Genomic DNA, 26459 nt, shown 5'->3' on the forward strand with positions numbered 1-26459 from the left:
TTCTCAATTGCTAAAACACTAAACCCTATTGTCTGAACCAAATGCTCAGTTGCCTGAACCCACTGATTGAATCAATCACTCTTTTGGCAAAACCATAAGCACTTTTCACCTGTTTAGACACAACTTGCCAACACATTTTCATTGTGATGCACCCGTGCTGCAAAATGGTGAGCACAGGTGACAAAAGTCAAACACAATTAAAGCACAGATGTCACCACTTGAACACAACAACTCAAAATTGATCACACTTGTGGCTAATGATGTGAGGGAACATATACAGTCAGCAGTTCAGAGAGCACTGGTTTGTGAGGCCCTAAAATGGATAGAAATCTGAGAGGAAGAGTTCGTGTGAGAGGAGGTCAAGGAGATCAGCGAAGACAAAGAACAGTAATTCCTGATGAAATCAGAGCTACTGTAATTGACCATGGTCTTGTCCATGTATGAGCATGAGGGAGGCTGGACAAAGGGTACAACCAAACATCCGTAGATTCACTGTGTCCACCATAATCCAGAGATTTAGAGAAGAGAACAGCTAATTACCTTTTTTTGACATTATAGTACAGTATGTAAATGTTGACAGCAATTACTGTATGACTGTACCACAGTATACTGTAAGTAAATATATGTTTCAGTACATCACTGTACCAATATACTGTAGTATTGTAATGGAGGGTTGGTCTAACTGTTCGTAGGCCAAGTATTCCATGTATATTTTTGTACTTTATTTTCACATGGGCTTACTGTACACAAGTGGCAAACGCATAAGATTTCTGTTTTGTCTTTTTGTACAAGTGCTAAATGAACAGGTTTTTTGTTGTTTTGCAACATGCATTTAGCCTACAGTGAACAATAAACATGTATTTCTCCAGCTTCATGTCCTGAGCATTGCGTTTTCTATTTTTCTACGTAGTGTTTAGTGACTGTTCAGTAGTGTTTTTAATTTTGATTGACTCTGGGCACGATTTGACAACATAGTTCAGTTTTGAGCACAGATTGAACTGTTTTGAGGTGAAAGTTTGGTTTTGAAAGAAGAGTCTGAGGTTTTGTGAATGTAGCTTGAAAATTGGGTTTTGTGTTCACAGCTTAGAGAAAAGCAGAGCAGCTTTCAAGAAATGTGTCTTAGCAATCGAGAAAAACTGTAATATTGTATTTGTATTATTTTAATGTTGAAAAACAACAGCAAAAGTAGCAGGTAAACTTACTATTAATTAAACCTGAAGAGAAGTTAGTTGCACTTTATTTTTGATATTAATATTGTAATATTATTATGTTGGAAAACAAAAGCAGAAGTAGCAGGTTAACCTACTGTTGAAATGTTGGTTGCACTTACTGTGCTTTTATTGAAAATGTATTGAATATTGAAAATGAGAGCAGAAAAGGTTAACTTCCTGTTAATTCAACCTAAACTGTTGGTTGCACTTTATTCAAATAAAATCTGAATGCATTTGCCATTAATTGTTGTTTACTTGTTTGTTTATATCCATAATTAATTGATACCTGATTCCCTTACAAGAAACAACAGGAATCTAGGAAACTTCACCTGCACTGACCAGTGTCCAGATATTTATTTCAATCACACAATTTTTGGCTAAAAAGTTACTGAATCGATTTAAAGTCACTGAATCGTTTCGGATCGTATCGTTCTAAATGAACCAATATCGTCCTTGAATCGTATCGACAACCTCAAATCGTGATACGAATCGTATCGTTGTTAAAACGAATCGCTACACCCCTAACTTGATTCGATAGTAGTATATTTCCTTATGCAATTGCTCTGTAAAAGTTTGGGGTCTATCAGAGCCCAAGGAACTCAAACGTAAACCCTACTTGAGGGACGATTAAGGGTTAAATGCTTTTGCACAGAATGTGGGCTAAAATAACCACAATATTGACAAAAACAATGAAAGACTGCGCAGTTTATTTGTCAATCAGCTGCGCGAGGAAGTTGCGTTCTTTACTATAGCTACAGGCTCTCGGCCATTAATCTGAGCTCTAGGTGCATTTTCTTTCAGAATTATCATTGGATTATAGAAAAAAAAGCAGTATTTTATTTCAAATGAAAAAAAACCCTCAAATCTGCATCTGTTATCGTAGACCAAGCATTGATCAAAACCTACCGTTGTGGACAGCACGATTTAAGCTACAATTATGTTTTTGGGTGCAAAATGTAGTAAACTTGTCCAAGATGCAGGATCACAGAAGGAAACAATGACAATAAACAGCATTAACCTAAGTCACTAAAGATAGGCTAATAATCAGCGATATGCGTCCACCTAGCCTATGGCTTTATTTGTTTCAGCATAGCAGCTGGAATTACGTTCTAGTGACGTCATCGTATTTTTAACTGGTTCATTTCAACTGTCCGAAAGAAACTTTTACAGAAATTAAATTGACTTCCAATCATGAGACAAATGAATGCTAAACTCTGTTGAACTGAAAATGGCTCTTAAAGTGGAATCCAACACCCTGGAGCTCTACTAATAACATCTGGCAAAGGGACGACCAATGAAAACTAGCCTCTGGGCTGATTTGGGTACATTTACATTCATGAATGTTGATTAATGTTCACGGCCCCTTTTTAAATTAAAATAAAAAATTATGCACTGACCTGTCGATCTCTTAATGTCTTACAAGTCAGGAATTAAGTGGCAGATGCTTGGCAAGGCTTGATGGTTCTTCAGCAGTTTTATAAGCAAAGTAATTCCAAATTTCACGTCTAATCCTCTCTTTATTAATTCTTTATCAGTTTGGGTATCAGCGGTTGACCTCGGAACAGCAGCATATACCGAAATTAGCAAAATCGTGATATCGTACCGTTTGAAATAAAATATATACACTGGTATTTTCCCAGTACCGCGCATCCCTTTAGTCACATGACTTGTTAACAACACTGGAAATTCAAACCATCTAATTTAGACATTTATTTTCTTTTAACACTGATCAACGCACATACATGAGACTGTATCATTTAAAGCTACACTGTGTAACTTTTTTAGTTTATTCTTAGCTAAAAACTAGTGCTGGGCATCGGTTAAAAAATGTTTACTAATTAATCGCACTTTTTTCTGTAATTAATCGCGATTAATCGTAAGTTTTTAATATTTTACGTTTTTAATATTGTAATAATTTCAGTTACTCTCCAAATTAATCTATAAACAATTTAAAGACAGCATATTTTAAATATGTGTTGTATTGTCATGTTTTTATGAATGAAGGCCAGTATCACTGATGTCTCTATGAAACATTAATGACGTTACATTACAGTATCACTGAAAGCTGCCAATCTCAACATTTATTAGGCTTTAAAAAAAAACAACTTTTAATTTAAGTGAACTTAAAACAATCTTTACATAAACCCAAAATAATAAATGTTATATTTACCCATGGCCTTCCCTGTTATACATATACAGAAATGTAATAGTTATCTTTCTTAACTGCATAAATAATAAATTAAATATAGATGAATCATCATTAAAGCTAAAATTTTCTCTGTTCCCGTTGTTCTTAGATGAACATTAATGACATCATCATCAGTGCTCCTGTCACTTTAAGAACAGCCGCGCATCTCATTATCTCACAACTCTTTAAGTTCATTTAAGACGTTATTTAACTCATTTAAGATCCTAATATGAGAATACTCAAAATCCTCTGTGTTATTGTTTGTTCAAGAGCAAAAGAGAACTCGATGTGAGCAGGAAACTGACGCGAGTCTGTCTGTGTGTCGAGTGTGTGTGTGTGTGTGTCCCTTGATTAGCTGACATGAGACGCATCCACACAGACAGGACACTGACACACACACACACACACACACACACACACACACACACACACACACACACACACACACACACACACACACACACACACACACACACACACAGGACATTGACATACAGCGCATTCGCTTGTGTCTTGTCACGCTTGGAAGCAACATGAATAAGAGCGTGATGATCATGTAACGCTAAGCAAAAATGGATATAAAAACGGACGCTGCGTTATTTGCGTTAAATATTTTTAATGCGTTAAGCTGAAAAAATTAATCGCCCGCGTTAACGCGTTAATTTGCCCAGCCCTACTAAAAACACTTAGTTCTTTCAAAAAAATATGTGCTCATTAATGTATATTTACTTCTTTCAAGTAATAAAGTATTCTGGTAAGTTTATAATATGCCATTGTAAACACATACGGGTGAGGGTTTGAATGCGGGTCGCCATGTTGCTCCTCCATCTTGAAAGTACATTAGCCAAAGAGGGACATTCCCGTAAATTCAAGCTTGGCCTTTGGCGTTTTAACACTCGATGGCACCGTGTCCAATGTGGACGAGGTCGAACTGGAAGCCGTGTTAATCTTGGACTAAATCAGCCACCGTAGGAGTTAAAACGAAATCAGAATTGAGAGGAACAGAAACTAATATTCACTGGATGGTCATATACAAGTTCACCACTAGATGGAGGAAAATATCACACAGTGGAGCTTTAAATATAACGAAATCTCAAGCGTTCGTTTCAACCAGTGATGTTTAGATTTCATAATATTTGCACTCATACTATTGCACTATTTACATCCGCGAAAGACATAACCGACTGTGTTTATGTGACGACGACTCACTAAAGATGGACATTTTTGACATCATTTTGTGTGTTTGACTAAGGAAAAAACTTAATTTGGAAAGCGCGAGCTCTTTAGGCTTGTGTGTTTGTTGTTGGTATGAGCATAAAGAAAACTCTCTCAAAGAAAAGCTCCCATCCCATGCATTACGAAATGCTATAAAATCGCTCGCATGTTAAAATTGGCGAGGTTTAAAAGACGTGGGAAGTGATTTCCGTCAGCTCCCGAAACGACAGCGAAAGTGTCGAATCTGAGCGCGCAGATGCTTTTATAGTGCAGGGGTCAGTTCTTCATACCTCGCTTAATACATCTGAGATGATTGACAGATCCCAGATCTTCTAATCGTGAAAACTGATGTCTGGATAATTTGGTACTTCAAACGAATTTGCGGATTGGATTAAAATATCTGGATTAAATGATCTAAGATCACTGTGTGTTCTTGTGTTCCCTGAAGAGGGCAGATGCAGCGATACTCGAAACCACGATCAGCAATGCAGCGATTGGCTGGCGTCAAGACAGCAACGTAATGACATCATATAATTAAAAAGCCACCTGGCAAAAAACTTTTATAAAACACGAATTTCTGGACCTTTATAAGGAAACAGCCAAACGACCAAACCAACATAAACGGTATAATAGATCAATGATAAATGTTTAAAAAAAAAAAAAAAAAGATTACCAATTATTTATATTCATGATTTTATACAGTATTTGAACATTTTTATTTCAATGTTGTAATTAAATTTTTAATTCAATTTGGAGCAGATTTGTAACGTGACAGTATTAAAGTTTCTTAAGGGTCAAGATCAAATTATCTGCATCTTCTGCGCAGCATCAAGCCATCCCATAATATCCGTGATCACTTAAATTAATGCATGGCTCAGATTAACTGTACAACATGGTAAACCTCCAATAAAATTATACAGTAATTATTCCATCACAAATAAATCGCTCAATCAAGTGGCTGTTTCTATAGTATTATACACAACATTATATACATTCTCATATACATATACAATATAACATTTTTATATTATTATTAAAAATGATTATTATTGCCCCTGGTTCAGTAATGCACTCTTGTAATAAAGTAGCAGTGGCTGGGACAGATTTTAAGTATCACCTCAAGATGAATCTAATCCTGTTTACATGAAATAAGCCGCTCGAGCAGGTTTGAGTTTACGAACCTGTTACTATGACAACAAGTCCAGGATGAGCTTCGAAGAACCAAACAATCCAAGATTGATAAATAAATAATAATAAATATGTGCAGTAATTTCCCGCTTTATAAACTCCAAACTTCGAGAGTGAGTAAAATGATGCGCAATATCCGTGCCAAAATTCAGACCCTGTGTGGTATCGATTAATATCGGTACTTCGGTATTATATTGTGGTACCGTACCGAAGACAAAATGGTGGTATCGAGCCATCCGTAGTGTGACTATCACTGAAAACTGAGCAAAACACGTTTTCTCAACATTATCTAATCAACTCCTGACAAACACATTAATTATTCTTTGAATTATCAGTGAATTATTTAACCGTGCATTAATGTCTTCATGAGGATTTTGTCTTTCAAACACATTCAAATGTGAATTCACGTCATTTCATATTTACATGCAATGCATGAAATCTGTTTGACCAAATATATTTACTTGAAGATTTTGTATTTCATAATTTGTAAATTAGGCCAATAATAAAATTAAGTTATTCATAAAAATAAATAATACAAGTAAGTAGGTTCTCTGATGTCGGTTAATGGTCACATGACATGCAGGTACACAAATAAAAAAGTAGTGTTTTATTTTTATTTATTTATTATTTAATTACTTAATAGTCATTAAACTCAGGAACCCCTGCAGTTCCATCATAAACCTTGTATGTAATGTAATATTTAATGCACTTCATGTTCTTGTATTTTTATATCAATATGGTACACGATTATTCTACTCAAATCAATAGTTTAGGTCAAAAGTAATCTTAAAGTAATCCAAAAAGTAGTCAGATTACATTACCTTAAATATAAAAATATCGTTAGATATAATTTCGCGGAACCACGCCCACGCGATCGACGCTAATGAGCTCGAGCCAATTAGGGCGTGTGCTCAGGAAGCTCATAAATATTCAGCAGCACCTCTACGAATTATCGCCGCAATGGAGGAGTTTCTCATCCCGCCTTACAACTGTGGAGGGTATCCCGGATACTTCCCCTTTTATCCTGGCAACGCGAAATTTAAGCACCAAAACTGGAATAAAAAGGGCAACAATTATTACGTGGCGCCAGAAGCGCCCGATTATTTTGACGTTTATAAACGCGCGCAGCTGAAAGCGATATTATCTCAGGTGAACCCGAACCTGACCCCGCGCCTGCGCAAAGCCAACACGAAAGAGTTCGGCGTGCAGGTCAACCCGAAGGTCGACGCCACCGTCCAGTGCTCGCTCGGGCCCAAAACGCTGTTCTATCGCGGGGATCAATGGGACTCACCGCGGACGCCTCAGAAAGGCGCTCTGCTCGGGACTCCGGTCTCCTCGGTGCGCTTCTCCCGGCCCGTCGCCATCTACTCCCCCGTCTTCGACCGCAGGATCTTCTCCTTACCCACGGCGGACCTGAAGGACGACAGCGGGGATGAGAGCGGGAGCACGGGCAGCGAGACGGACGACGACGAAGCCACTCCCACTCACAACGAATCACGGCAGGAGAAGTCGATGATTCAGCGAAATAAACGGTCCAACTTTCAGGTTTGTTTACCATGGCGGCCATTTTACAGCGTCTTTTTTGGCGCTCCATTTTAAACGGTCTCCTTCGCGCCGCTCACCTGAGCTTATGAATATGTAATGAGGTGAACGCCGAAGCTGTTTGATTGGTTGTCGGCTCCTTAAAGGGATAGTTCACCCACAATAAATGCTGTAATTTACTCTCAAGTTGTTCCAAACCTGTATGAGTTAATATGTGGAACTAAACAGTTGATAGATAGATCCCATATTTTGGAAAAAATACTAAAGTCCAACCGTCAGGTTACAGTAATTCTTCAAAATATCATCTTTTGTGTCCAACAGAAGAGATTTCATACAGGTTTGGAACAACTGTGCCTTTAAAATTGTGTATATGGAGTTTTTGTAACCATTTATTCTTTAGTTTCTGGAGCAGAAATACGGGTTTTATCACTGCAGTAAGTGCAATATCCGATGGGAAAGTGCGTTTGTGTGGTGCATCTCGGGAACCTCCAAGGTAAAATGCAGTGACTTTAAAAACACTTAAACTTGAGGTTTAAAGCTAATTAAATGCTGTTTCTCCATCAGGTGTATTTTAAACAGCACTGCAGGAAGTGCCAGGCGGGGCTGAATCCATTCCGGGTCGAATCCATTCAGTGCCAGGTATGAGTTGTTGATGGTAATTGTGTGTTTTTACCCAAACTCTATATTTGTGGTTCAAGTGCGAGAAACGTCCTAGAGTCTTGGGCCACTCCAATGTACTCCATGTTCAGGGCTCCCACTCGTCCTGGAAAACCTGGAAAATTGATAACACATTTTCCAGTCCTGGAAAACACATGGAAAATTTGAGAATGTCCTGGAAAATCTTGTTGTCTGGGAGAATTCTTTAAAAAAAAGTTATTTCTTTAGCCGAGTATAAAGAGTTTATCGCTGGCCCAAACAATTAGCGCTAGTTGCAGAAAGCACATGTTCAGGAAAAAGTTTGATACGTGTGAGTAGTATTTTGAATAATGATGTTTAATAGCTAATGCTATAACTGCTCAAATGTATGCAGTGAATGTTAACTCGTAAGCTGCTAACTAATCACATAATTTTGATATAAAGGCACATTTGTGCGTTATAAAGTCTGAATTGCGTGATATAAACTCGCAATTCTGACCTTTTCTTCACAATTGACTTTTGCGCAGTTGCGAGTTTATATCTTGCAATTCTGACTTTTCTCGAAATTGTGAGATCTAAACTGCAATTGCAAGTTCTGAAGAAAAAAGAATTGCGACAATTTTCGTGTTTATATCACAAATATGTAAACTCGCAATTGCGAGAGTCAGAATAGCGAGATAAATGTCACAATGACCTTTTCTTTCTATTCTGTGGTGTAAACGAGCTTCCATAGTCATAATGTATGATTAAAGGCCTGTACACACCGGGACGAATATCGCACGCGCTTATCGCCAGCGTTTTTCGTGCCGTTTTGAGTGTTCACTCCCAAGCGATTTCCACATGCGATGCGCCGAGTGAACGCGCACATTCAGTAGATGCGCTCCCGGTACACAAGGTGGTGCTGCGGCACTTACGCTTCTGACAGTCGCTTGTCACACAGAAGAGGAGAGACAGTATTTACGTGCTTGCCAAAACCACAGACATATGTCTATGGCAAAACCATTCACACACTTTTTGCTAACTGGCAAGCAGCATTAGCAGTTCATCTTCTTCTTTGTCTACTTACTACTTCTTCGTCGTATCAGTGTGTGCTCGGCAAGAGCGTTTTGTGCTTGAGCGCCACCCAGTCGTGTTTTACTGTCACTTCAGCAGCTCCAGGCACGTGAACAAAAGCGCCGATCTCATTGGTCGGCCAGTTTTTAACGCACCGCGTCAAAATAAAAAAACGAACCCGAGGCGTTTTTTTTTTTTAAATGACGCTTTTACGCATCGGTGTGAACACTCACATTGGCGCCCATTGTTTAGTCACGAGGCGTTAAACGTCGGCGATAAACGAGTGCGAAAATCGTCCCGGTGTGAACAGGCCTTAAGAGCTCATATTGAAAAATGCTGGATTGTTAAGTAATGGCAATAAACTGGACGGCTTTTAAAGACTTGTAAAGCAATATTTGGCATGATCCTTGTCTTTTATTCCCGCCGTAGTAAAATTTAAAATGTACTGGAAAATGGTTGCTGAAAGAGTGTGAACCCTGATGTTTCCTGTTGTGTGTGTTCAGGTGTGCTGTCAGACGCGCTGCTGTTGCGAGCGGAAGCCGAGGCACATTGACCTCCGCCGCCCTCATCGCCAGGATCTGTGCGGACGCTGCAAGGGCAAAGGCCTGTCCTGTGACACCATCTACAGCTTCAAGTACATCGTGTGAAGGCTCACACACACACACGACGTGTTTTAAATACCGCACTGGAGGCCCGAGAGACGTTGGGTGGGATGTATTGTGTTTTTGTATTTCTATAAATGTAACGTTTATATAACCTAATAAAGTATTGCAGCAAAGTGCTAGTGTCTGTTCTTTCATTCCAAACGTTCTGCAGAACACCAGATATTACATGTGTTTCTGTCCATGAAAGGGTTCTGGACCTCAAGACTCTCTGCATGGAAATGAAGATTTATATATGGCAATCCATTATGGAACACGTTTTGCCTGCATAAAACCCTAATATTAATACTGTCTTCATGGGCAATCACAAACTTCCTACACTACTGAAGTGGTGATTATGAGCTCTTCGAGTTGAGGTCATGTCCTGTATTTTAACAAGGATGAATTTTACAATAATTCCGATCGCACATGAAGGCAGTATTAATATCAGGGTTTGATGCAGGCAGTTTGGCGTGACTGCCTGGAACACTACTGAGTCGTGGTTTGAAGTTGTAATTTACGGGCTCAAAAACCTGCCTGGAACGCAGCATAAGGCTTGAGTATCTCTAGAGTAGTGTTGATCCTTCATATCTCACGAGTCTAGTTTATCAGATTTATAAAAGACAGAAACACTGAACCCATTCTTTCTGAACACAGCCGAGCTTGAGGAGGAGAGCAGTGGGCAGAGCTAAAGACACACACACTTACAGACACGCACACACACGGTGTTGTTCACATTTTATCCACTTACATGCCGATTGCCAAAACTCACTCACACTCTCTTTGATCAGTTTCACTCACCGCCTGCAGTTTCCACACATGACCGGGAACACACACACACACACACACACACTCCCCGCCTGCGGTTTCCACTCATGACCGGGAACACACACACACACTCCCCGCCTGCGGTTTCCACTCATGACCGGGAACACACACACACACACACACACTCCCCGCCTGCGGTTTCCACTCATGACCGGGAACACACACACACACACACACACACTCACCGCCTGCAGTTTGCACTCATGACCGGGAACACACACACACACTCCCCGCCTGCGGTTTCGACTCATGACCGGGAACACACACACACACACACACACTCACCGCCTGCGGTTTCCACTCATGACCGGGAACAAACACACACACACACACACACTCACCGCCTGCGGTTTCCACTCATGACCGGGAACAAACACACACTCACCGCCTGCGGTTTCCACTCATGACCGGGAACAAACACACACTCACCGCCTGCGGTTTCCACTCATGACCGGGAACACACACACACACTCCCCGCCTGCGGTTTCGACTCATGACCGGGAACACACACACACACTCACCGCCTGCAGTTTGCACTCATGACCGGGAACACACACACACACTCCCCGCCTGCGGTTTCGACTCATGACCGGGAACACACACACACACACACACTCACCGCCTGCGGTTTCCACTCATGACCGGGAACACACACACACACTCACCGCCTGCGGTTTCGACTCATGACCGGGAACACACACACACACTCCCCGCCTGCGGTTTCCACTCATGACCGGGAACAAACACACACACACACACACACACACACACACACACACTCACCGCCTGCGGTTTCCACTCATGACCGGAAACACACACACACACTCACCGCCTGCGGTTTCCACTCATGACCGGGAACAAACACACACTCACCGCCTGCGGTTTCCACTCATGACCGGAAACACACACACACTCACCGCCTGCGGTTTCCACTCATGACCGGAAACACACACACACACTCACCGCCTGCAGTTTCCACTCATGACCGGGAACAAACACACACACACACTCACCGCCTGCGGTTTCCACTCATGACCGGAAATACACACACACACACACACACACACACCGCCTGCGGTTTCCACTCATGACCGGGAACAAACACACACACACACACACACACACTCACCGCCTGCGGTTTCCACTCATGACCGGGAACACACACACACACACACACACACACTCACCGCCTGCGGTTTCCACTCATGACCGCTTCAAACGTTAGATTCATACGCATGAATGGATTCAAAATGTTGAAGCGTCCAACTAGACGTGATTTTGGCGTTTGGTGTGAGCGCAGCTTCAGACCCGCCTGTGCAAAAGCTCGACTGTTCTCAGACCTCGCAAACACCAGGAGCAACAAACGAGAGAATCTGGACATGAAGAAAGCACAGTTTATTTGACAAAAGCTTTACGTATTTACATGGCGGAGGAAAGAAGCCTCAGAGAAGCTTTACGCTGTGCAGTCCTCTAGGCATGCACGAGTGACACAGACTGATCTCCAGGTTCCACTTTATACAAATAACATTTTAATAAAATACAACTTTTAATAAATACAGTGATGCATGCTTGGCAACTCGAACCGACGAAGAACGATTTTTCAAAAACACACTGATTTCTTAAATACAAATTGACCCTAGAGGTGAGCCTTGAAACGCAGCCAATCGGACGCACGGCTGAATGTCAGCATGTGTTTGTGCGGAGGCTGAAGTTTAGCGGAGCGGAAGGTTCACAAAGACACAAGCGCTCAGCTTTAAAGGGTTAGTTCACCCAAAAATGTAAATTGTGTCATTAATTCCTCACCCTCATGTGGTTGGACACCCGTCAGACCTCCGTTCATCTTCAGACACACATGAAGATATTTTAGTGTAAAGCTGATGCTGAGAAAGGCTTCAGATAGGCCTCCATTGGCATTCAGTACATTTACACTCACAAGACCCATAAAAGGCACTAAAAACATCGTTACAAAGTCCATCTCACCACAGTGACTCTACAATAATTATACGATGCGACGACAATAGTTTTTGTGCGCAAAAAAAATCAAAATAACACCTTTATCCAGCTTGTTCTTGTCTTCCGTGTGTGTCTCCACGACGCATGCGTGAGAATATGAGCAGATCCGGCGTTCGGGAATCCATGAAATGCTCACTTAAGCCCCATTTTGAGAACTACGCCGAGACCTAAAGCACGATCAGTGTAGAATTCAACAGCTGAGATACGCGCGTCTTCCTCTGCTTGTAAACAAATCTCTTCTGGGTCATGTGTCCGAACGCCGGATCTGCTCATATTCTCACGCATGCGTCGTGGAGACACACACGGAAGACAAGAACAAGCTGGATAAAGGTGTTATTTAGATTTTTTTTTGCGCACAAAAACTATTGTCGTCGCATCGTAAAATTATTGTAGAGTCACTGTGGTGAGATGGACTTTGTAACGGCGTTTTTAGTGCCTTTTATGGGTCTTGTGAGTGTAAATGTACTGAATGCCAATGGAGGCCTATCTGAAGCCTTTCTCAGCATCAGCTTTACACTAAAATATCTTCATTTGTGTCTGAAGATGAACGGAGGTCTGACGGGTGTCCAACCACATGAGGGTGAGGAATTAATGACAGAATTTACATTTTTGGGTGAACTAACCCTTTAAAGGATGACCGAAGACGTACAGATCGCGTCCTTCGTGCCGCTCGATCAAAGGCATCCGTTTCAGAGATCCATCATTGCACATTCCCCGTGTTCTCAGTAGTTTCTCCTCATTCACGACATGAAACGTCAAAGTAGTGCAATAAGTAAAAGAGTGTCTCAATCCAAGGAATCCCGCAGGAGCAGCTCCGTTTCTCCGCTATTTCCGCACGCTGGAGGACCCGAGGACACGCCCACTCTCAGGAGCCGCTTCCCATTTAGTGCACTCAAGGATGCCCGTGCAAGTTTCCCTAAGAAGGGCACAAGTTTATGTGACACGCCCTCAAAAGGGCGGCAGCACTCCCAAACGTCACACTGGATCTGGCGGGGGTCGGGTGGCAGGGGTGGAGGATCATGGGACGAGGGTTGGGTGACTATGGCGGGATCCAGGGGTCGGGGGGGCCAGGCCAGGGCCGGATGGGGGCGCTGCAGGCGTCCTGTCAGAGACTCAGGCCGGAAACGCTGGACTCTAGGAGGCTGGAGGAGATCACCTGGTACCCCTGGGCGCGCCGGATCATGTCCCGGATCTCTCCATTCAGCTCCATGATCTTCGAGCAGACCTCCGACATGTCCTTGTTCGAGCCAACCAGAGCAAAGGTGCCGGTTTGGCCCAGCGTCTGGTGCCGGAAGTAGACGTTGAGGAGAGTCTGGATCTCGTCCTCCGAGCCGCCCCCGAAAATATCATTCGGCCACATTCGTCTAGAAAGGAGAGGGAAGTTATAGTATATAACAGAAGACGGAAAACACCATTTACAGACAATGCAGGACATTCACAAAAGCATTTTAACAGTTCAAGGTGAACTATGTAGGATTTTTGCAGTAAAATATCCAGAAACCACTAGGCCAGTGTTATATATTTTGTTCCGTTGAGTACTTAGAATATCCCAAATGTTTCCAACTATTTGTAAATCGTGAGAAATTGCTATTTTAACCGAGGAACCGGGACGTGTGAGCTATGCGTGTGAGGGAGTCGCCTGTCGATTGCGTCATATCTGCGTCACACTCGGTCTCCGGTTTTATTCAGTGAAACACTTTACTCTCACTGCAGTGTGAACAAGTGTCATAGCAGCCGCCGAGCGAACGTCATAACTTCCTTTTCAACACACTCAGATATGTCTAATACGATAAACAGAGTTACCTCAAACTCATGACTGGAAAAGAGGAAGTGCCGCCGGCAACCGTGTCATAATAAAAGTCCCGCCGGCGACTATGCCATAATAACAGTCCCGCTCTTCAATCGCTCCTGCGGCCTTGCTCAGCTCCACAACACTCGCTCCTGCTCTGCTTCACTACAGTAATGTTAATAATCGCATCCATGAACATGATTTCTGCCCGAGTCCTATCCTGACTGTTTCCCACCGGCTGTGAGGTGAAGACCACATGTCCCAAGATTCTGCGCTCAAACGTGCCGTCATCAAACTACGCCTTTGTTTTGAACAGGCGACCTCTAGTGGACGGAAAAGTTACATAGTGTAGCTTTAAAGCGTCACATTTGTGAGCCCGTCTGTGAAACCCCGGCTAAAGTGGCATAATCTAATGATGAGATATAGAGCGTCAAAGTAGTCATAGCCATAAAAATGACCAAAACAGGCGATTTGTGTTTATTGCTGTAAATGATAGATTATACCAAGGGCTTTGAGATGCAGTACTCAATTTTTCATTTATAATATTATAAATACTGAAATAAATGATTTTATTGACACTACGTTTTATTATTTTGCACCAAAAAATACCGGACGTGGGCTTCTTAAATATTGACTTAATGTTTACTTTCGACGCAGAAACAACTGCGGATTCTTATATCATTCGGTTCAGAAACATATTTTTTACAATTACAAAGTGCAAACAGACCATAATATCAATCCGCACAAGCAACAATCAGATCAGTGTCGGGAAAGGCAAGAAAACGGCGACTTAAGCCGGGTTACGATTTCTGTGTGGATTTCTTCGTGTCATCACCGACATTTCAGGAACAGCTTATTAGTTTCCTAACTCCACCTTCTGCCGATATATCCATCTTATTTTAAACACGTTTAATGGCTGCGACGTGTTGAAATAGTTTGTTTTTTGGATGCTGATGCGCTGGGTTTATGAATTCGCTCTCTGACGGCGGCCACGGCAAGCGAAGCGCAAGGGACAGAACAGCTGATAGTTTAATTAATAATGATTAATATAGGCCTACTGTTTTTTGTGGGCTAAATAAAGAACCCGTATTATATATTAATATAAAAAAGTTGCGTATGTCCTTCGGAAGCAAAGCTCTTGCGTCTGATGTTTTGGTTTGGGTTTGTAAGCCTATACGAATAGAACATGCATGAATATGAGAACATAAAGTGCAGGACGTGCTTTATGTAAAAGAGTTATTAAGCGCAATGAGCCATGAAAAAATCCTAATGAATCATAATCTAATTGAAAAGTGAAGATTCACAGTTATCACTAACTGTACAAAGTTTGAGACTGACCTGTTCACTTGGTAGGGCATTAGATTTACTTTACAAATGTTACACAGTGAGATTTTCTATGGATGTTTTATATATTAATGGATATATATATAGGCCTATTAATGACATTTTCTCCTGAGATTTCATTTTACTAATAAAGTTATAGTCTGCAAATCATTAGAGTGAACTGACTTTGTAAATCAAGCTCTTGTGGTGCCCCATTCACGCTTTTTGGACATGCACATCATAATAAATAGACTTGTTTTACAAAACTCTAAGAATTTTCCCATAAATGTGTCCTATGTCACTGAAAATGGGAGAATCTTAGCTTTTATGTGATATATGGCACATAGTCAGAATAATAATGGTTAAAATGTTTTGCAATTTTAAAAATAAGCTTGATTTTAAAATTGGAATTTCTCAAAATCATGATTTTCTGAGGCCGAAATTCAAATAATTTTTGACATGATCTTACTCAGTCAATATTAAAGATATCAAGGTTATATTTTCACAGAATGTTCTTTACATTATGTAGGATGATTTTATGTATAAAACAGTGAATCACCAAAAAATGACTTTAGCTGGGTTTTCACAGACAGGGTCACATTTAGTCTGATCTTGTAAAACTTTGCATGCTTGTTTAGAGTCATGTGCTGCTGTGCTCACCAATTTTCTGAGCTTTCTTTTAGGATTTTGACTATATTTTGCCTCACCCATTTTCTAAATGACTCTGTTATAGTTACCCAAAGGGTAAAGTTCAACTCTTTTGATTATTATTGATCTAGAGATTCCAGAGAATTGCGCTGCATTGGAGTGAAAAACCTAGAACTAGTTCGCAAAAGTGTGTTTTTTACATAATCTTGAATATTTCATGAATGGTTTGATTGACAGCACTTGTTCTCAGGGCAAAGTTGTTCAGTATGAGGAGATCTATCCAATGATATGCATATTGTGTGTATGTGTGAAACACCATGTGATTACTGAGGCGTAAAACTTGTTGGCGCCCACTAGTGGCTGATTTCTTTCAAAATTCTCACAGACCTCTAGAGCAGAGCTCTTTACTATTTTTATTTCGCCACACTAATAGGACAAAAATCAATAGGAGAGTCACTTTTACCGCAAAGTTTCAAAATTTACATCCAGTCATAAATAGCATGTCTGCTTATCAGTCTGTCATCCCTGAACATACAATATGCTCTGCAATAAATACAAAAGGTAGATAGATAGTTGGTAGGCATAATATATTTTTATATTTTCTTTTAGTGCTGTTTTAAACTAGATTATTCACCCATTTTTCTGTTTAAAACACATTTTTAATATATTTTATAATGTAATAATGTCACAGTAAATCACCAAATTAATGTAGAAAAAACAAAAGACAGTATATTTGAAATATTTGTTCAAGGGCATCTTTTTATGAATGAATAAAAAGCTCACGCCAGCGAGCAAACGCTGCTCAATGTTGATCCTCCTGTCTTTAATCCCATCACTTTCTCCTTTCCTCTTTTTGCTTTCCTCCGACAAAACCTTTGCTTTCTTATTTTTCTGTGCTGCTTCGGCCATGACTATAACATCCGGCAAACAAATGATAGTATTTCTCGCACGTCCGAATTTAAGGAAGTGGTGGTGGAAGTGACGTATATGCCGTAAAGCAGTCGAATTTTGTAGTTCTTTTTGTTCTCGGGTTACTACCCGAAACCCCAAGTTTAAAAGTACGATTAAAAATGATACAGACCCCGTCAGGCTATGGCAGACGTGTCACTCAACCTGTTGTAAGACGATGTATCATCACAAGAGTCTTGAAAATATATTATAAAGGTTGAAAAGTTACCTAGTGCTGCTTTAATTGGTCAGTATTATTAAATTGCAGACAAAGATTTTGGATAGCGAGGTTGGTGCAGTAGGGGCCCAACATCATATTCTTTCAAAGAGCCCAAAATTGCTAGCGGCGCCCCTGGTCCTTAGCGTCATCAAGTTTGAGAAGCCCTGCCCTAGAGGATGTGGTGTAGCGCCGCCCACCTGCACTCCTGCGTGTAGCGGATGGCCATGGAGAACTCGTTGTTGTTCAGGCACTCCAGGATGGCCTGCACTGCCGCCTCTGAGCTGGGGAAGATGGGCTGGAAGCCCTGCCTCCGCCGCTCCTCCAGATCTCCAGCCAATGAGGCTTCAGCCAATCGCAGGCAGTTCTTCAGATCGCTCAGCTCTCGGGACATGTTCCACAGCTGCACATGCAGAGCACAGGATCGCCTCAGTTTCATACTGACACAAACGCATTCACAAAGACTGCATTACAGAAACTGTTGTTTTGTTGGCGATGTGACATCTTTCAGCGTGAGCAGACGGTTCATGGCTATGGTTTTCAGTGTAGATGTGCATAATCTGTCAGCGTTTATTTGTTTATTTAAAGGGTTAGTTCACCCAAAACTGTAAATTGTGTCATTAATGACTGAGCCTCATGTGGTTGGACACCCGTCAGACCTCCGTTCATCTTCAGACACAAATGAAGATATTTTAGTGTAAAGCTGATGCTGAGAAAGGCTTCAGATAGGCCTCCATTGGCTCAATGCACTTTAGTCAAGTCAAGTCAGCTTTATTTATATAGCGCTTTTAACAATGCAGATTGTTTCAAAGCAGCTTTACAGTGTTAAACAGGAAAATAATGCAGCATCATTTTATTCAGCTGTATAGCCATTCTGGAAAAAATTCAAGTATCATACAGTGACAGTGTGGGCTTTAGATCAATAATTTGATCAGTAATTTAGTTTAAATGGTTAATTTAGTTTATTATTTAGATGTATTTCGATGTTTAGTTGAAAAATTTATTGTCCCCAACTGAGCACGCCAAGCCAGAGGCAACAGTGGCAAGGAAACCAAACTTTACACTCTCAAGACCCTTAAAAGACACTAAAGACTAAAGTTACAAAGTCCATCTCACTACAGCGGCTCTACAATAACTTTATGAAGACGAGAATAGTTTCTGTGCGCAAAAAAACCCTAAATAACGACTTATATAGTGATGACGATTTCAAAACACGGCCTCATGAAGCTTCGAAGCGTTATGAATCACTGAGTCGATAATAATGCTCGTGTTTGCAGTGCACATTTCATATCAGGTAAAATAATCTATGCATATGTACTGGTGTGTTGGTTTTATCTAGTACAAATCAGCAAGTTTCTGTTGCTGAAAAGTCGTTAGCTAGCTTAAATATTAAACAAACATACAGCGATAGATGTGTGTGCCATCCTTTGAATGGTCTCTTAAAATAATCCACATTGCTAATCATAGTTAGCCCATTAGACAATAAGCCTTGACAAAATTCCCCAAACCACCCGAAAGTAATTCATATGTTGTCTAGGAATAACCAAAGCCTGGTGAAATTGTTTCTAATGAGAACGATAGCTGTCCTGCAGAGTCAGTGACTGGACATATTCAGACAGTTCTGAACCTTCTTCTGCATCCATGTTTAAAAAATCCCTCCAAAAACACGCTTTTCAACATTTTTTTGCCTCCAGCTAAGCCCCGCCCACCATGGTTGCAATGTTTACAAACTTTTAAGGGGTCTATTGAATTTAAGACATTTTTAAGGTCTTAAAGGGATAGTTCACCCAAAAATGAAAATTAGCCCATGATTTACTCTCCCTCAAGTCATCCGAGGTGTGTGTGACATTCTTCTTTCAGACGAATAAAATCTGAGTTATATTACAAAAGTCCAGGCTAATCCAAGCATTAGAATTGGATTCATAGTTTTTGAAGTCTGTAAAAGTGCATCTATCCGTCATATAACTGCTCCACGCGGCTCTGGGGTGTTAATAAAGGCCTTCTGAAGCGAATCGATGCGTTTGTGTAAGAAAAATATTTTTACATTTATCAAGTAAACTTTCGGCCTCCGCCTTCCGTGGAGAAGTGTTGAATGTTGAAAGTGAAACTCAAGATGTGTTCGTGACGTCATGACCTGGTCGCGTTAGTCTTTCCATCGGCAGGCGAACTTTCAACACTTTCTCCATTAATTGAACACGGAAGGCGGAGGCCGAAAGTTTACTTGATAAAGTTTTAAATATGGATATTTTTCTTACACAAACGCATCGATTCGCTTCAGAAGGCCTTTATTAACACCCCAGAGCCACGTGGAGCAGTTATATGATGGATAGATGCACTTTTTATGGACTTCAAAAACAGAGCAACTATGAATCAAATTCTAAAGCTTGGATTAGCCTGGACTTTTGTAATATAACTGAAAGAAGAATGTCACACACACCTCGGATGAGCTGAGGGAGAGGAAATCAAGGGCTAATTTTCATTTTTGGGTGAACTATCCCTTTAAATTGTTGAAGGCCAATTGAAGACCCTGTGATATTGCGATCTCGTGCATACACACACAGTGGGGTCGCAGGTGTGTGTGTACCTCTGGCACGGAGCTGATGGTGTTCACCTGTCCTATGAGTTTACAGTAGGACTGAAACAGCAGCAGGAGCTGGAAGTGAAGCTTGTACAGCCGCTGACACAACTCCAGTTGCTGAGGGCGAAACGGACACATTAACAGCACGATATGATCAGAGAATCACACACACACACACACACACACACACATCTAACTTCCATCACTGAGTGTGTTCATATGCACACAAACTGCTCATTATAATCAAAAGATAATGACATTTTCAAATGAGCCTACAGTCACACACTCGCTGACCATCACACACACACACACACACACACACACACACACACACACACACACACACACACACACACACACACACACACACACACACGAACGGGGAAGAGAACGGGTCTTAGTTTCACACTTACAGCCAGAGTTTCCATTTGCTGCAGAGCAAGCATGTCATAAAACAGGAAAGAGTTGAGAAGGGAGAAACAGACAGCATTAATACCCAGCATGCAATCTGTGAATATGTGACATCCCATCCACATGATTAGAAGATTAGTGTCGCATTCAACCCAACCCATAAACCATGCGGAGGATGAAGAGGAGTGAGGAAATACTGAGGCGTTTGAGGTCAGTGCGATTCTTAAGAGGAAATTAATGTTTCTATTCAGCGAGGACTGTATTCATAAAGACCTGAGGCTCGATCCACTGATCTGAGATCAGGAGCAGCTCTGAGGGCGGGTCTGAATCCACTTCTGCTGGTTTAATGACGGTCTGTGCTCCGGCTCAGGGTCTAAAGGGCCGTCCCTCGTCTCTTCATGAGTCATGGGTGTGTTTGGGGCCTAACGAGCAATAAACCAATCAGAGCCTCATCTCCCTTTCCCTTTAATAAACCAATCAGAGTCTCATCTCCCTTTCCCTTTAATAAACCAATCAGAGCCTCATCTCCCTTTCCCTTTAATAAACCAATCAGAGTCTCATCTCCCTTTCCCTTTAATAAACCAATCAGAGCCTCATCTCCCTTTCCCTTTAATAAACCAATCAGAGCCTCATCTCCCTTTCCCTTTAATAAACCAATCAGAGCCTCATCTCCCTTTCCCTTTAATAAACCAATCAGAGCCTCATCTCCCTTTCCCTTTAATAAACCAATCAGAGTCTCATCTCCCTTTCCCTTTAATAAACCAATCAGAGTCTCATCTCCCTTTCCTTTAATAAACCAATCAGAGCCTCATCTCCCTTTCCCTTTAATAAACCAATCAGAGCCTCATCTCCCTTTCCCTTTAATAAACCAATCAGAGCCTCATCTCCCTTTCCCTTTAATAAACCAATCAGAGCCTCATCTCCCTTTCCCTTTAATAAACCAATCAGAGCCTCATCTCCCTTTCCCTTTAAAAAACCAATCAGAGCCTCATCTCCCTTTCCCTTTAATAAACCAATCAGAGCCTCATCTCCCTTTCCCTTTAAAAAACCAATCAGAGCCTCATCTCCCTTTCCCTTTAATAAACCAATCAGAGCCTCATCTCCCTTTCCCTTTAATAAACCAATCAGAAGGTGTTTCTCAATGTCAAGGATCCTTCCTCTGTAGGACTGATCCTTCCAAGTCACTTCCTTCAGAGGCTAGGCGAGACTCCTCTTTAGCATTCGGAGAACATGTAAATGGAACAGGCTAGCAAGTGCACGTCAGCCTCATTACGTCAGTGAAAAGGTCCGTTAGCCATCAATAACGTCATTTGTATAATATCAATACGGTTGTAATTTGTACTGGCATTTAAAAGTTAATAATAATAATAATAATAATAATAATTAATTACATTTATATAGCGCTTTTCTAGGCACTAACTCAAAGCGCTTTTACATAGAAGGGGGGAAACTCCTCAACCACCACCAACTGTCACCAAAAGTTAAACTTTACTTATATTTACTACGGTTATAACAAATGTTTGGTAACGTTACACTTGAAAGCATATTGCCCCGTTAACGCTCCGACTCCGCCAACGTCCGATATTTTGTATTTTTTGAACAAGATAGCAAAGCTGCGCGCATAGGATTGTGGGTGATTTGAGAGCGCTAAGTGCGCGAAGTCTACTCGTATGCATCCTTTCCTGTATATGGCATATTTTTCGAACGAAGGACTCAGACCTTGGTTGAAATTCCGAGGATCCTCGACATTGGAACAGTCCTTCGACGGCTGTCGATGACGTAGCATCCTCGGAATTCTGGCTTCTGAGGATCCTTCCTTGACATTGAGAAACGCCTTGAGCCTCATCTCCCTTTCCCTTTAAAAGCCAGTTGAGCTGCACCATGAGAGGATTCACTGTTGACATGAGGAGAGACTGAACGCTTCTCCAGAGAGTGTGTGTGTGTGTGTGTGTGTGTGTGTGTGTGTGTGTGTGTGTGTGTGTGTGTGTGTGACTTTAGAGCAGGTGAGGGTGTGAGACTCTAGAGCAGGTGTGTGTGTGTGTGTGTCTTTAGAGCAGGTGTGTTGTGTGTGTGTGTGTGTGTGTGTGTGTGTGTGTGTGTGTGTGTGTGTGTGTGTGTGTGTGTGTGTGTTCAGTTCCTCCAATAGCAGCTCCAGCAATGCTCCTGATCACAGCTGGTGTTCAGACCTGACCCATGAGTGAACAGATGAGCAGTTTGAGGAGCTGGACCTGAACATGAGAACTGAGTCCGGCTGACACTAGCAGAACACACTCGCGCCAGGTGTGTGTGAGAGGGCATAATCATAAATGTCTCTTGATCATCAGATCCTCATATGAGAGAGATTTCTGAAGGATCATGTGACACTGAAGACTGGAGTAATGATGCTGATGTTATAGTTTTTACTGTATGCAGGTTTGGTGACACATTAAGAAATCGCACCGACCCCAAAATCTTGAATAATAGCGCATATGGTCACAAGACCCACGGAATAACATAACATGTACAAATCTAGCAGAAGTTATTGTGTACATATGATGGATGTAAACAGTGGCATGAAGGAAGATCAGGGAAAGGCACACCTTCTCCTCGGAGTCTCCCGGCTGACAGGTGATCACGCCATCATCAGGATACTTCGGGAATGTGGCCTTGCAGTTCTGCAGCCACTGTTGAAAGAGGACAGGAAGTGGATGTGATGGGGAAGTGTTCATTTCATTGATGAATCATTTTCATCATAATTTTCGTCAACGACCTTTTTTCACTGACGAAAACGAGACGATAACTAAATAAAAACTAGTGTTGGATGACAAAAACTATGAGGAAAATCAACTGTCATTTTCGTCAACAAATAAAAACGAGATGTAAATGTTAGTGAGGGAGGATTAGGGCAGAGATGGGGTCAGAACTGATGACCTGTGTCACAGATGCTGATCTAACCTCTGGAAAACACACGACCTACAGGCTCACACACACACAATCCAGCTCCAGAGCGGCTCAATCAATAACACACACACACACACACACACACACACACACACACCCACCCAATCCAGCTCCAGAGCGGCTCAATCAATCAATAACACACACACACACACACACACACACACACACACACACACACACACACACACACACACACACACACACACACACACACACACACACACACACACACACAACCCAGCTCCAGAGCAGCTCAATCAATCAATAACACACACACACACACACACACACACACACACACAATCCAGCTCCAGAGCGGCTCTATCAATCAATAACACACACACACACACACACACACACACACACACACACACACACACACACACACACACACACACACACACACACACACACACACACACACACACACACAATCCAGCTCCAGAGCGGCTCAATCAATCAATAACACACACACACACACACAAACACACACACAATCCAGCTCCAGAGCGGCTCAATTAATCAATAACACACACACACACACACACACACACAATCCAGCTCCAGAGCGGCTCAATCAATCAATAACACACACACACACACACACACACACACACAATCCAGCTCCAGAGCGGCTCAATCAATCAATAACACACACACACACACACACACACACACACACAATTCAGCTCCAGAGCGGCTCAATCAATCAATAACACACATTTATGCCAGACCAGTGTTTATGAACTAATGCTGATGAATAATCACAATGTTTACTTTACCATGTTTATATAGTAATATGTTTTAGACGGTTGTAATGACGCATATTTTATCTCCTGAACTTGAATGAGCTCCTGCAACTGCAATAGTAAAGCGCATTTCAAAATAAGAGTCAATGTGTATTTCCAGCTGGTTTATAATTAAAAGTCACGCATTATATATTCGTTTTTGCTTACACTATAAACTATATTTAATTTAATTCCCATTTAATTCATAGTCAGGAGGAAAGACCAGTATTTGACACATATTCAATAAAGTATCAGGGTTATAATAGTTCACTAAAACCATTAAAAAAATCTTCATTACTTGAAATTAAATAAATGTTAACTGAAATTAAAAAAAAAAATAAACAAACTTATTTGAAGCTTTAGCTTAACCTGATATGGCCTATTGACTAAAACAGAAATACAGAGTTATAAAAACTATATTGATGCTTTTAAAATAAACAAAAAAGTGAATTGAGCTCTTTCGTGTATTTTTAATGTCAAAAACAAAATGATGTCAAAATGTCAGTTCAAGTGACAGTCGGTTATGTAATGCTTAAATACTTAATGTATTACAATTGAACTAAACTAATCAGATTTTAGGAGACTAAAACTAGACTAAAACTAAAAACAATTCCGGTGACTAAAATATGACTAAAACTAAATGGCATTTTAGAAATTCGCATGCGAAATTTTCGCACGTCAAAAAATAAATTCGACCTCACGTTATGTCAATCACGCTTGCACACTGCCTCCGAAACTTTCGTCCGTCAAAAAAAAATCGGAACAGGTTCGATTTTCTGTGTTTTTCGCATCCGTTTTTCCATCTACAGCTGATGCCCAAACTAAACCTGCTGGCAGTGCTGGGGAATGAATCGCAGTGCTCAGATACCTACATATACAAATATTATTATATCACAGCTATAATTATAGCACACCAAGTCCCTGTAAACCGTGTGTGTGTGTGTGTGTGTGTGTGTGTGTGTGTGTGTGTGTGTGTGTGTGTGTGTGTGTGTGCGCGCGGATCCCTTTAGACTTAGGCTGCCAGTCTCTGTTCAGGATAAATTGATTCACAGAGATTGCTGGTCTTGTTTTTAATATGTGGCTCCAGTATCGCTAGCAGAGCATCAAACTGAGCCACTAACAGTCTGAAGTAAGTTCGGATCGGTCTGGATAATCCCGCAGATCCTTGATAAGAGGAACTCTCCTTCCTCTCTACGCGATCGCAGGAGTGGATGGACCCAATATTTCCTCTTTTTCATTTTTTAAGAGAGAGGACAAAAAAATCATCCTCACTACTTGAAGACGGCATTTTGTGTTGTTTTGCGGTTTTTCCGTAACTCATTCATTAATACGCATCGGACTCAGTGTGCAAGGTCTCTGTGCGTGACGAATTTTCCGGATCACGAATACGAAAAAACGCATGCGAAAATTTCGGACTCAGTGTGCAAAGGCCTTAAAACTAAATCAAAATATGCTGTCAGAATGAACACTGGATGGGGGAAGGATTGGCAAACCTCTACTCAACAAGTCACATGATTCAAAGTGTCCAGTGAAGCAGATCCAGTGATTGTGTGTGAGTAGCGGGAATGACTTACAGAGACAGCGGCTTCCTCGCGGGTGTTATACGTGTCCAGATACTCCTGGAGCTCAAGAACACTGAACTTCATCTTTTCCAGAAGCCCGTATGAAACGATCTGAGGACACAACAGGGAGTAAATATACAATCGTTTGCTAGGAGAGGAATGATTATGAATCATATTCACTGACCGTTTCTGCGTCCACATAAAGCGTGGGACAGTCTGAGCACAAGGCCAACATCTCTGATGACCGCACGAACTTTGACCCGATGCCCCTCAGGCCGTCTCCAAGGTAACTGGCCGCATCGCTGGTCAGGGAGCAGAACTTATTCTGGATGTTCTGTGGAGAGAAACACATTTTAACAACACTCATTTATAACTTAGTGCTGCATGATTAATCACATCTAAAATAAAAGATTCTGTTTACATAATATATATATATGTGTGTGTGTGTGTCTGTGTATAATAATTATTATGTATGTATACACACTAGGGGTGTAACGATTCATCTACTACATCGATGTATCGATTTATTTTCCTACGATCTAACTACATCGATCTGTGCTCGGCAAGTTGGCCTTCCGGACGACATATATCGATCTAACATCGTTTTAAAAGGTAATCAATCGATTGTATCGATCATAGGAAATAACGCATTGGATTTAAGCACGGCAGACTTTAAATGGATGTTTTTTCTTAGCACTTTTAATGATAAAGGCGTTAAACGTTACTCGATTCAGTCTGCC

General features: G+C 41.3%; 2 protein-coding genes and 1 long non-coding RNA gene across 3 annotated transcripts in view; 2 read left to right on the forward strand and 1 right to left on the reverse strand.

Moving 5' to 3' along the window:
- Positions 1 to 26459, forward strand: part of LOC307118867 — a 272203-nt gene that overhangs the window by 194965 nt on the left and 50779 nt on the right. The window lies entirely within an intron of this gene.
- Positions 6763 to 9680, forward strand: zar1l (zygote arrest 1-like; the record flags this gene model as incomplete). Its single annotated transcript, XM_079804406.1, has 4 exons — positions 6763 to 7347; positions 7745 to 7837; positions 7909 to 7983; positions 9537 to 9680. The coding sequence occupies 4 exons, from the start codon at positions 6763 to 6765 to the stop codon at positions 9678 to 9680; spliced, it is 897 nt and encodes a 298-aa protein (XP_079660532.1).
- The window catches only part of fryb (furry homolog b), a 157022-nt gene continuing 142439 nt past the window's right edge, over positions 11877 to 26459 (reverse strand). Inside the window, exons 56-62 of the mRNA XM_079804695.1 lie at positions 25904 to 26053; positions 25732 to 25830; positions 23009 to 23092; positions 20025 to 20135; positions 17641 to 17843; positions 13121 to 13879; positions 11877 to 12332 (exon numbers count right to left, since the gene is read on the reverse strand). Of these exons, the coding sequence (XP_079660821.1) occupies positions 13621 to 13879; positions 17641 to 17843; positions 20025 to 20135; positions 23009 to 23092; positions 25732 to 25830; positions 25904 to 26053 (906 nt within the window). The 3' untranslated portion in view covers positions 11877 to 12332; positions 13121 to 13620. The remainder of the gene's footprint in view (positions 12333 to 13120; positions 13880 to 17640; positions 17844 to 20024; positions 20136 to 23008; positions 23093 to 25731; positions 25831 to 25903; positions 26054 to 26459) is intronic.

The sequence above is a fragment of the Gobio gobio genome (genome assembly GCF_949357685.1).
Source record: "Gobio gobio genome assembly, chromosome: 22".
Classification (NCBI taxonomy): Eukaryota; Metazoa; Chordata; class Actinopteri; order Cypriniformes; family Gobionidae; genus Gobio; species Gobio gobio.